At 40.2% G+C, this 13,879-nt stretch overlaps 1 protein-coding gene across 1 annotated transcript in view; it reads left to right on the top strand.

The window, feature by feature from the left end:
* The window catches only part of LOC309551470 (MAL-like protein), a 34,462-nt gene that overhangs the window by 13,785 nt on the left and 6,798 nt on the right, over nt 1-13,879 (top strand). The window contains exon 2 of the mRNA XM_082252072.1: nt 13,699-13,869. Within this exon, the coding sequence (XP_082108198.1) occupies nt 13,699-13,869 (171 nt within the window). The remainder of the gene's footprint in view (nt 1-13,698; nt 13,870-13,879) is intronic.

Raw genomic sequence — 13,879 nt, 5'->3', positions numbered from 1 at the left:
TCTGATTCTGCCTACAGTGAGTACAGATCTGTGTCTTGGGGCCTGTCCTGTGAGGGCCATCCCTTCAGCTAGAAGAGTCAGTGGACGAGTGTCAGTCAAGGGGATGCTAGAGAGTGTCTTGAAGATAATGTAGTTGGATCAAGTAGTTGCTGGAGAAAGCAAGAAGACTTAATCTTCCATACCAGTGGCGGTATGGCTAAAGCAGTGTGTCTGCTTCCACAAATAACCTGGTAAGCATAAGCGAAAGTTGTCCTTATCTACTGTAAATAGTTCTGTTGGAGTATCCCACTATTCTCTTCTCCCATCCAAGTTCCACAATAAGTACAAAACCAGATACCTTGGACAGTAACAAGCAAAAGGGATGGATGAGTGAAAAATCCCCTATCTGCAAGGTAACCAGAGGGAGGCCCAAGAAGTCATCACATAGCAAGCCCTACAGGACAGTGCTACGTATACATTCAGATTTCCTCATTTTATTTGGTGAAAGGGGGTTCATGTAATTACATTCTCCTCCTAGTCCCTCCTATCACAACTTTTCTTACATGTATGAATATCAGTTTTTAAGAATGACATGCTTGTAATACAGCACTGCAGTGGTGAAAGGGTAACAAAATATCGATAGCTTTGCATCCACAGGAGAAAAATGGAGAAATGCTTTATGGATTCACAAAACATATACTGTATATCACTCATATGAAACAGAAATCATTGATCTCCAAAATGGGTCCAAAGCTTTAATCAATTATCACATTGTTACAGCAAATAGCAATGTTTCGGAAGCATGCAGGACCCCTTCATCAGGCATGTGACGGTCACATGCCTGATGAAGGGGTCCTGTGTGGCTCCGAAACGTGGTTCCACAATCCTTCTGTTTGTGTGTATGAGCTTAGTTATAACCTTGGAGACCAAGAGACAGTGGATGATGCATCTTGAGAGATTTTGACACGCTAATGTGGAGTTGTAAAAAATCTCAATTATAAAATGCATTTTAAATCCTGTGATTAAAGAGCATTTACATTTAAGCTAAATAAAACACCCTATAATGCTTTAAAAAGCCTCATATATGCATTATAACAAATCCTGGAATTTGTGCCTCATTAGGCACAAATCATTCAGCATCCTTTAGACAAACGTGTCCTTAAGTACCGTAAAAAACTATAATCCACTTGTATCCATTTGCCTAATGATTTTAGTGATCCCTTTTGAATTACCTGGATTTCTCCAGGGTATCTACTAAAATGTTGTCTAATCTTCAGCCAAAGCACAATTTGGCTGATAATACAAAAACAACGCACTCTTTCATTAACAGTATGAACTAAGCTTCCTGCACCATTATAATGATGTGGGAAACTGCTGTGAGTGTTGTGAAGCAGAAGAGCAGATAGACCAGTTTCAGACCTGTTTTAGATCTGCACCACCCATACCAGTTTTTATTTTAGAGTGAAGGTTCTGCACCTAACTAAGAAAGGGAATGTGGCAGTTTTCAATATAAGCAACTGCCACAGATCCCTGCCAGATCAGACCTAGCTTATGGGCTTATGGAATGTGAACTGTTTGCAGACAGCGCACATCCCTCCTATCTTTTTGTACGAGGAAAACCTGCATAGTTAACAGGCCCCATCCTTTCTTCGGACTCAGCTGATAGGGGGGGGGTCAAGGACAGGCAGAGAGATCCAGATCATGCACCTGAACTGCTCTCTGTGCTGTGTCTGTAACACACACAGCACAAAACAGGAAACAGATCGCCCAGAATTGCTATCACCCAAGGGTTACCTTTCCGGTCCTTCTGTATTGCAATCTTTACCCTTGCCCGTGTTCATCGAATCACTTCAATGTCACACAAAGCGTGTCACCCCTATATGGGGAACACATTGTGGTGAGTGCAAATACAACAGGGGGTCCAGAGCACTTCACCAGGCACAGCAAGTATCCCTAAGCAGCACCAGCACCAGCACTTTTGTTTATAGAATTGGCACAAGCACTAACACAAACGTATTATGATTGTGTTCACTTGGAGAACATTTTTCTTTTTGGCATGTGGATCATTAATTTGTATATATCACTTTTTAGCATTTTAACTGCGGACTATTAACTTATATATATATAATCTATCACATTGATTTCAGTACTGCCAACCGGATATATGTTTTTTTGGAACACTTAGCACTTTGTCACATTTGATATAGATTGTCCATAATATTGTGCATATCCATGGGCCGATACTTTGGTGCATCCTATACACAGCACCTTTATTCATTCAAGTTAAGCACTGATTCACGCAAAACTTCATATCTATTTATACACTAAATGCACTTTATCACCTATGCATATCTATGTGATTATATATTGATTCATTACTACACCCATTCCGTTATTGTTTTTCCGTTTTGAATTCACACTGAAAACACAGCATATCAGCATCATTATTGCCAGCATCAGGTATTTCTATAAATTAGAATTTTTACTCAGGGATTCGCACTTCCCACTCATTTATCACACGTAAAGTAGCGCCAGAGCCCATAAACCTATTTCTAACCCTTGATTTCTCACTTTCAGTGAGAAGTATTCTGGGCAGGCAGCAACTCCTTCCAATTATTTTCCATTGCGCGGGACCCTTAATTTTTACATTTTTACCAGGTAATACCTAGGTTTAAAAAGGCATTTGATGCACACAAGCAGATTTACCATAGCTTCCAAGTTCCAACTATCCCTTATTTGAAGGAACATTCCCTCTTTTGAGACCAAATCCCTCCATCCCTTATGCTGTCTTAGTTGTCCCTCTTATTTGGTCTGATGTGTACAAAAAAATGATGTGTGCTAAAAAAATGTACTATTTTACTACTAAAATGTTATGCTGTACTAAACTTTTTATCCAGCCTCTATATTGAGGTATTTGTTCTTTTAAAATGCCAATATATAAAAAATTGAAGTCAAAAAGTACTTCTGTGATTTAGCCAATCATTTTCTGATCTATAAGATCTTTGTGGTCCGTGTAACCGGGCAATGGCAGGGACATGTCCTTTGTGTGCTGGGTGCTAAAATGTGTTCCTTTCTATAATTTCATAAAGTTGGGAGATAGGGCTATTGAGGGATATAATTAATTTACATTTTTTGTGCCTAGAGTTCGGCTTTAAACCTTGATGCAGCATTTAGCAGGTCAAAGCGTATTTATTGCTGTATATACTGTACAGCTGCATGATGACAGGTTATGCTGACACTACAGAATCCCAGAACAGAAAAGGTGATTGACAGCCTCAGCTGTGCATGTTTCCCAATGAGACTGTGTAGAGGGGGTGTGTCCTCTCCTCCATTCATGTCTCAGATTACACTCAGCTCTGTGCTTAATGTTGTACATTGTGTGATATCAAATCCCAGCTCCTTGCTTGCTGAAACTGAGAAAAAGCCTTTGATCTGTGTATTCTGAAGGGCTGTAGAGAAGAGATGGCTGCAGATAAACAGGTACAACTTATGTAGGAGGATATGTTTTATGTCTGTGTTTTACCTGGGGCAAGTCACTTCAGTAGGTATATGTAAAGGTTTAGGACCACTTTATTACAACTGTACTGTGTTGTTTTTCATGAGCTCATGAAAAAACAAGTTGTCTGTTTATCTGTTAGCTGTTTATCATTACCATTATCCATATGTTTTTTAAAAGAAGGAAACGGGAAGTAAGATGAAGTTTGTGTCGGAATCCAATCCTCAGTAAAAGGCACATGACAGCCCGCCTGGAGTTTGCCAAAAGGCACCCGAAGGATTCTCAGACCATGAAAAACAAAATTCTCTGCTCTTCTGAAACAAAGATTAAACTCCTTGGGCTGAATAGCAAGCGTCATGTCTAGAGGAAACCTCGCACCATTCATCACCTGGCCAATACCATCCCTACAGTGAAGCATGGTGGTGGCAGCATTATGCTGTGGGGATGTTTTTTAGTAGCAGGAACTGGGACACTAGTCAGGATCGAGGGGAAGATGAATACAGCAGTGTACAGAGACATCCTTGATGAAAACCTGCTCCAGAGTGCTCTTGACCTCAGACTGGGATGAAGGTTCCTCTTCCAACAGGACAAGGAATCTAAGCGCACAGCCAAGATAACAAAGGAGTGGCTCTGGGAAAACTCTGTGAATGTCCATGAATTGCCCAGCCAGAGACCAGATTTGAACCCAATTGACCATCTCTGGAGAGATCTGAAAATGGCTGTGCACCGACACTGGAGCTTGAGAGGTCCTGTAAAAAAGAATGCGGGAAACTGCCCAAAAATAAGTGTGCGAGCTTGCAGCATCATACTCAAAAAAGTATTGAGCAAAGGCTGTAAATACTTATGTACTTTTTCCTTTTTTCCTTTTTTATTTTTCATAAATTTGCAAATATTTCAAACAAATTTTTTTTTAACGTTGTCATTATGGGGTATTATTTGTAGAATTTTGAGGATAATAATGAATTTAATCCATTTTGGAATAAGGTTGTAACATAACAAAATGTGGAAAAAGTTAAGTGCTGTGAATACTTTCCCTTATGAAACCCTGCCACATGCCCACCCCTGCTCTCACCACTCTACCCTGCTCCCCCCTCTCGCCACTCTGCCACACAACCCCTGCTCTACAAACATTTTCCCCCCACTTCTTCACCACTCTGCTATGTACCATGCTTTCCTCACCTTTTAACACTTACTTCATCCCCCTGCCCTGCCTTTACTACTCTTCTATGCCCTTACCACTCTTTTCTGGCCTTACCAATCTTTCCTGCCTTTACTACTTTTCTCTTGCCTTCACTACTCCTAAACCCCCTTACCAATTTTCCCTGCCCTCACCACTCTTCTCCTGCCTTTACCACCCTTGTCCTTACCACTTTTACCCTGCACTTACCACTCTTCCCTGCCCTCACCACTCTTCCCCTGCCTTCACCACTTTTTTCCTGCCTTCACCACTCTTCCCCTGCCTTCACTACTCCACTTCTGTCACCACTGCACTTCCCACACCCCTTGTGGCACGATTTTACCGCATTTTGCGTTTTCCGTTTTTGCGTGTTTTGCGTTTTCCCATGGCTATGGTAAATGTAGGCAGGGTGTACATGAAACTATATCAAACCTATAAAAAGCTGCCAGCACATCAACCGACATAGAGTTGTCCAAATAAATATAAAAGACAAAAGGGTGTACATGAAGCCTTACACTTTTACACTATATCCAAAACTTACGAAAAAATGTTATAGCTTTACAGACATATTAATTTCTACATTTTAGCTCCACTTTAGTTTTGCCACCTTTTTGCAATGTCTGTGTAAAATGAGCCAAACCGGTGACATCTGATAAGGGTTAAAAGGGTGTTTAGGTGTATAGGTAATTTAGGGCAGTGAAACATGACAAATATCCTTAATTAAATGGAAGTTACTTACCGTATGTACTGTACTGCCTTAATTGATTAATCATAAGGTAATTATCAAGAACGTTGTCACGTCTATTCACACAAAACTGGTTGTACAGCCCTTGCTTCATGTTGGTTGCACCTCATAGATTTTCTCCACCCTGTTGCGTATGTTGTCTCCTGATTTAATGTAAGTCAACTGGTAATAACATACTGCAAGTAGTAGGCACAAAGGTACACGAGGTTGCTCAGAGGTATGACCAGCATGCCAGGGGTCATAATTTTTATGTTCTCTGGTATGATTATAGCCAGGGGTCATAATTTTTATGTTCTCTGGTATGATTATAGATTCAACCACCAGGGTGCACAGTTTAATAGCTGCTGGTCACTTATATGTTGAGTTTTTTGGAGTGTATGTGACTGTGTTGAATATTAGATATTAAAATTCTCTGTGCCCTGCTGCCCTCAACACACATGCTCATAATTGCTAGGCGCGAGGGTGCTCACACACAGTCAAACACCGGCTGTTAAACACCCGAGCATACATGAAGAGCTCAGGTGTGTGTACTCCCGGGGCAGGGTACCCACCGGAGACAGAGAGCAAAGATCCCTTTCCCATTGGCTCCGCCAGCAGCCGATGTTCGGGTGCAGCTTGAATTTCTATTGGGTGAAACTGGAGGAATAGATATGGCTGGCCTCGTGCCCGGCCCGCCTTCTTCTGCTCGCACCCTTTGATAGGCGTGATTTTTTTGGGGGGGAGGGGGGCAGCATTTCATTCTTGGATCCAGGCAGTACAATGCCTGGGGCCAGCTCTGCCTGCAGGTTCATGATTTGTACATTTTTGTCAACATACATTATTTGTAGCTGTGTATGAATAAAATATAGATTTTGGGGCTTAATGGGTTCTGTTGAGTGATTGACGCACAGCTCTCGTGTTGATTTACCAGTTGTGATTCCCACAAAGCAGCCCAGGATTAATTGAATTCTAGATAACCAGGAAAATGTATTGGTTTATAGTTAAAATTTAAATATAATAGTTTTATACATATATTATTTTAGAGACCGTTGTTCACTAAGCAGTATGGTTCATAGCTCATGTAGTATATCCTTACATCTAACACATAGAAAATGTTATTAATTCCATATATTTAAAATGTTATCTATATGGCTGCACTCACTAAAGCTGTTTGTTTTGCAGTCTTGGCTATGTAGCATGCTTTGATATTCAATTCATCATCTGCCTTTGCATGTTATGTCAAATAAAATAACAATTGTAAGATCAAGTGTGTAGTACACAAATAGAGAGCAATGTTCTCTATTTTTCCATAAAAGTAGCAACATGGTTCAGACCTATTCAGAAATAATCACTCACAGTCAGCAGAATTTATAAAAAAATATTTTTGTGAGACCCACATCAAATCTGTATATTTCAATCTGTATTACCATAATCAATTTCTTAGGGTCTATTTACACTTGTGCAGCGTGGTAATGCATGTGCGTTATACTTGTTATGTCATGCAGTACTTTATCAATAGGCTTCTGACACACAACATTTTTGGACATGTCACACATTTCAAAACACTATGGTGTGTTGCCATCAGTTGCAGAATGTTTAAAAAAATGCATAATACCTTAGTTTGTTGGAGTGCTATTCAAAATGAATGGTACTGCAGTATGTCAAGTAAGACATATGAGAGCCAAGTAGAAACCTAGGGGAAGTTTTCCTCAGCTCTGACATTTACTGTTTAACTGTTGTGACAGGCAGCAACCGGCGGGAAGAGTTGCGGGATGCTGCAGACAATGTCGGCAATTGCAGTGCTGGGGACCCAGGGCACCTGAAATCTGGGGCACATGGGTGCCCAGTGATGGTGACGCCCCTGGCGCCCCCCCTCCACACTTTACCAGTGCATCTGGGGAACGTGTACCTTCTGCCCATCCACCTTGTCACGGCCCTGGTGTCAAAACATGTAACGTGCGGCAACACATAGCTGTGAATTGGCCCTAAGCCTTACCTTATTAGCCATGCTAAGTAGAGGCATGTGTGGGTTGAGGGGTAGGAGGTGAAGAAGTGTTGTGGGGATCCACAAAGTCACTTCCAAAGGGGTTTCAAAGTGCCACTGAACATGTGTGATGTGTGAAGTTCCTCATGTTTTTTGAGTTGTTTTATTTCATTTTAATACACAGCTGGCAGTGCCATTTCCATGGCATTCTGCTTGGGCTGGTAAAAAAGTGAAAAAGTGGGGAGACAAAGTGATTGTAAAGGTAAATAAAAAAAAAAATAATAATAACAAACATATTATACTTACTTAATCTGAGATGGCCATATGTAGCAGACCTATCAGTGACGTACTCCGAGGGGTGCAGTCTGCACTAGGTGCTGACACTCAAGGGTTGCCAGGTGTCAGCTGCTCAACTTTTCTTGATGAATGGCGTTGCAGTGTTTATGCTACTATGCCTAACAGTGGCAGTTCAGAGCCAAGGGGGCAGGCGCCTCCTCTGCTCCTTTCATATGACACAGCAAAGCTGAGGACTTCCCCTCATGCGGAAATGCCAGTGTTTTTGGAAAGTTGATGGGGGAGATCTGTACTGAAGAGGGGGCTGTAATGAGGGGTTAGGTTGGGCGGGGAATTTAGGGCTGTAAAGGGTTATCTGTACTGTGGGGGATTTGGGCTTGGGGGGGGGGATTAGTACTGCCAGAAGGGGTCATTTTGCTAGTATTCTGTACAGTAGCCTGTGCATTGCCCACTCTTGACCCCTGCACTTTCTGTGTTACCCACTCCTGGCCCCTGCATTCTTGGTCATACATACTCCTGACCCTTGTATTCTGTGTGGTATACACTGACTACACACCTCTGCCCTCTGTGCATTAACTCTTTCTGACCCCTGAAATCTCTGGGTTACCCACTTCTGACCCCTGCATTCACAGTGATACACACTTCTGAGACCCTTACTCTCTATGTTATGCATTCCTGGCCCCTGCACTTTCTGTTTTACACACTCCTGGACCCTGCACTGCCTCTACGGCCCACTCCCAACACCTGAACTCTATGTTATACATTTCTGGACCCTACACTCTCTGAATTACGCACCTTCTTGTACATTGCGTACTCCTGACTACTGGACTCTGTATGCTGGGCTTTACATGACATATTCATGACCAATTCAGTCTTAGTGCCTTATATAGTCCTGAAGTACTTAATCAAAGTAGAACTATGGGCAAAACTTTTTTTTTCATTTTGGATAGCAGGCGGGGGTAATAACCCCTGTGAGATTTTTTTTCGCCATCTCTAACTTATTGCAGAGATTTCCCTTCACTTCCTGTCCCATAGCCAAACAGGAAGTGAGAGGAAATCCCTACAAATTAAGAGAATTTTTTTGGGGACCCCCAGTTCATCAGAACTCATACTACTCTATTACTTTTCTGGGGACAACCCAACATTTGAGATTTTCTTTTACTTTCAATGATAACGGTAAACAAGGCAAATTGGGAGGGGAAAATACTGGAGTTGATTTACCAAAACTGGGGATAAAAGTCTGGTGCAGCTGTGCATGGTAGCTATCAGCTTCTAATTTCAGCTTGTTCAATTAAGCTTTGACAAAAAAAAAAAAAAAGAAAACCTGGAAGCTGGTTGGTTTATATGCAGAGCTACACCAAATTTTGCACTCTCCAGTTTTAGTAAATTAACCCCACAGTGACTTATATGTGCTGTGTATACAGTGAGTAGGCAGTTTTTTTTAACCATGCTCCTTGAATCCCTTCCCACCGTGCAATTTAGCCACCCCCAAAATTATTTCTTCAACTTTTTTTTGGGGAATCTATTAAAAAATGATGTGAGCCGGTTGTAAGATATGTTAGATATGCCACGAGCTATCACAGTGCTTTATATTGCTACATGTATCTGTTACTTTGTTCATTAGAGCAGCTAGAAGATAGAAGTGTAAGGGCAAGAAGCCAAGACTACAGACCTCAGGCACTTTTTCTATCTTAGTCGTCTTCAAAAAGGCATTCAGAAATCTCTTCTCTTCATGTTGAAACAATTCTGGAAAATTGAAAATTTGCTACTTCATTCTATGACATTTACATATAAATGATACTTCTGTGTTAATATGGCAAAGTCACACACAGATAAGATGAAAACAACAGGTAATGTGTACATGAACCAGGGCCAGTGTATTTTGTTCATCTGTATAGATGAGCTATTAACTTAGGAATATCAGACACACCTGTGTGCCACCGAAACTGCTACTTAAAAATATAAAAGCTATGTACATACCAGAAGATAATGGAGCCAAATTCCTGAAATTATCGCTAAAGGTTTTCTCTTGGGATGTGAATTACAACAAACCTATTACCTGAACATAAAGGAGACTGAAATACTGTGGTTCAATGGAAGGCCATCTGGTAGCTTTGAGGTGCATCATGGCCCCAATGCTTGAAAATGTATTCACAAAAATGGAAATAATAAAATAAACAAAAATGATAAGCCTGTTAAATTGTGCACCATACATAGTTGTATGCTTAGCATACATGTCTTTAACATTACAGTATGATATTCCTTTAGACCATGGTCTCCAAACTGTGTCCAGGGGGCCGGATGTGGCCCTTTACTTGCTTTCATCTGGCCCTAGAGGCATTATTCCTCCCTACACTGTCAGCAACAGTGGGGTATTAGTTCTTGCCGCTGACACCGACAATTGTGTACTAGTCCTCTCACTGACACCTATGATGGGACACTATCCCTCCCATTGATACCAATGATGGGGCACTATTCCTCCCACTGATCCCAATGATGGGGCACTATTCCTCCCACTGACACCAATGATGGGGCATTATTCCTCTCACTGACACCAATGAGAGGGTACAATTTCTTCCACATACACCAATACTGGGGCACTATTCCTTCGATTGACACCAATGATGGACCACTATTCCTCCCACTCACCCCAATGATGGGGCACTATTCCTTCCACTGACACCAATGATGGGGCATTATTCTTTCTACTGACACAATGATGGAGCACTATTCCTACCACTGCAACTGATGATGGGGCACTATTACTCCCCCTAATACCAATGAATGGGAATTGTTTACTCCCGCTGAGACCAGGACATTTTCTTCACCCACTGGCAGTCAGGCCCCCCCAAAGTCTGAAGGACAGTAAACTGGCCCTTTGTTTAGAAAGTTTGGAGACCCCTGCTTTAGACATTATTGTAAGGTAAATGGAAGAGTGAAAAATTAATAATAGACACACTCCAATCTCTGCTCTTCTCAGTCATTTTTTTCAAACATCCACTGTATAGCTACAACCATGATTTCTCCACCCAAGAACCACCACTTCCTTCACGCGTTTCACCACAGATAGCTTGATCACAAGGATCCTTGAATCACTCAGAGACCTAAAATAATGTATTATAAATGAGCTTGTTAATGAACAAATGCACATTCCCTGCGGATGGAGCAGGAGGACCACAAAGTAGCCAATATATGTTTTCATATATTAAATATACAGCATACAGATAAATTAGAGTATTTTATCCAATTGTTGAGTCACTCTTAAGGCTTTAATTTATTCAGGTTTAACATCTTATTGTGGATTTATAAAAAAAAAAATCTGGCAGGGCTATTTGTCCCAATCTGCAAGTACATTTGTTCTGTGTGAATGCCGACACAATGTATTGTTGCGATACTATTTTCTTTCCAGGTTAGATGTTCTTAATTTCAAAGAATAGTGGGAATCTGGAAAATACCACATTATGGCACTACATGGAGCTCTCAATCACAGTAAATAAGCATTTATTTCCTATGATAATCAGCTCCTTCTAGTAGCCACAATGGGGTACATACCTGATTCATGCTATGCTTATGAATAAAGAACATGATTTGGTCTGGAGAGAAAATAGCCTTGTAACATTTGATTTTGCTGGCATTCGCACAGAATGAATGTGCATGCAGTTTTGCAGGATCAATAACTCTAAATCAATTTTTTTTTTAATAAACACATTCCCATTCTAGTGGTAAAAACAGCTAAAATGATCAGTTCTGATCAATATTTTTTAGTTTTTAGAATGTCTATATTCATTTTATCATCTGAAACAACATGGATAGTAGATGTAACTGTTGCAGGGAATGCTGTTGTTTTCCTGCACTTAGGAGTCAGGTTGAGGTAATGGGCCCTTAATCCCCGGTTGGGGAACCAAGAACCTATGGACCAAATTTCTTATGTATTATGGGCTTGCTGTTGTTTTCCTGCACTTAGGAGTCAGGTTGAGATAATGGGCCCTTAATCCCCGGTTGGGGAACCAAGAACCTATGGACCAAATTTCTTATGTATTATGGCCTTCTAATGCCACCTTCCTGTAGGCAGAAATTACAGGATGCTTCAAAATATACAGTAATCTGTGTTGATGATACAGATCTGTATGGCTTCCAAATGTCCCTCATATAGATGGTCTCTCTCTCTTATGTAAATAAATCCCCTTTTCCTCCTCAGGTATACCGATGTTTTGACTTTTATAAAAAGTGTTATTTAACTACTAAAAGTTTTATACAACACTATAGCCTTCATACAACCTGTATTGAATGCATTTGTTTAGAAAAGTCAGTATAAAGCAAAAGCAATGGTGAAAAATCACTTGTGGGTTTACCCAATCCATGTATTTATTTTTTGCATTTAAATTCTCAAGAGTTTGTCCCTTGCTTACATAATTTGGTCTTCAAGGAGTTCCTCTTTCATCCCCCAAAATGTTGTGTAGCATGTTTTTCTGAGATTATGGATGTAGATCCCAAATTATATCATGTCATATCTAGGAATGATGGTGGAAATGCATGTTTTTGGCTTGGGGTCATCTAAAATACACTATGACCACCTGTGTCATACTGCAAAGCTCACCTTTTCAGCTCTGTCTTTGCCTTTTGCTCCTTGATAAATATTTCACTAAGTTCACACCCTAAAATGAGCAATTACAGGCACACCTTCTCACACCCAAAGACACACATGAAATCAGAAATAGTGATAAAATCTCATGAGCACGTCACAAATTTCTGTTTTACACACTCCTGAGTATTGCATTGAAACAAACATTTATAGAAACAAAACATGATATTAAAATAATACCATTTGTTGGCTAGCGGAAGATTCCTTATATCTCCTGTGCAAGGGCATCAGCCTCAAAGGCGAGCAAAAATAAATTATATTTCGGGTAATTTAAGGGGCAAATGGCCAAACATGTGCATTTGACTTAACAGGTTCCTATTTTTACACTATTTTACACAATTTACAAGGTGTTCCTCACCTTCCATTCCACTTACCCTAACAGACTTGCTGTAGGCAGCAATACTTTGTAACACAATAACAGGGAAGAGAAGGAGAAAGCTGCAAAGGGTGTGTAGTTCTAAGGTTGAGCTACATAGAGCCTATTCATTCTTTGCTTTTTCCTTAATTTTGAAGGAAAATACATTATATATTAGGTAGAAAATTTAGTTTTAAAAAAGTGTTTCTACCTCTGTTAGGCTTCCTTGCAGCTTCTGTTTACATGAAGGGGCTTTCCCCAAACTTTCTGCATGGTCACCTAGAAAGCAAAGAAGAAGATTTTTCCAACAGGGATACAGAAGGCAACAAAAGCACCTCTTTATTAGACTTTGGAAGAGTAAGAATTGTCAGGCTTTTAATTTCTCTCACTTTCTTTGAAGTCATTGCTTTAGAAAGTACAGACACAGAACTCAATAAAAAAACCCACCAGCTGCTTTAACTTTTTATCCTAAAAATTGGCTCCCATTCTACTTTCCTTTTAACTGTTTTGGGGTTAGTAAATGTTCATGGGATACATAATAACCACTTATCAGGAAAAGATTACCATTGTTTTTTAAAATAATATAAATGAAGCCAGTTGATTTGGAGGTAAACCCACTATTCTTTGGGTGTAACCGAATTTAACTGTATGCTGGTGGGCTTTTGCACAGCACGCTTTCACATAATGGTACACTTACCTGTCATTGTCCTTTTCTCTAGGGGTGACAAGTCAGATCAGCATTAGCCATTGAATAGGTGGAGCAAATACTGTACAACCTTTCAGATAAATTGAGCTGATCTCCTGATATATTTTGCTAGGAATGCCACGCAGAAAACCTCAATAATAGTTTAGCACTTGCCTTCTGACCTAGTGGTCCATTGATCATTAACTGGTTTCATATTCAGTAAATAACTAAATGGTTGCAACATTGAATAGCATTTTTAAGTTTTCAAATTAATCTTGTGCCTTTTTTCAATTGTGCTTTGCTACAAATATTTAGCACTTTTAGATTATTTTATCATAATCATCTCTTTCCTTTCTTTGCAGCTATTAGGAGCATGGGTTTGGATCCTGGTTGCTGCTACAAGAGTATTTTATCCAATTGTGCAAGGATGGGTCATGTATGTTGCAGTATCCTCATTTTTCTTCTCATTGCTACTCTTGATGGTCTACCTATTTGGATTCCACAGAAACCATTGCAACACCTGGAGAATAATTGTAAGAGATT

The sequence above is a fragment of the Pelophylax lessonae genome (assembly GCF_965119305.1).
Source record: "Pelophylax lessonae genome assembly, chromosome: 3".
Taxonomy (NCBI): Eukaryota; Metazoa; Chordata; class Amphibia; order Anura; family Ranidae; genus Pelophylax; species Pelophylax lessonae.
The sequence above is the reverse complement of the archived record's forward strand: the minus strand, read 5'-3'. Positions and strand labels throughout refer to the sequence as shown.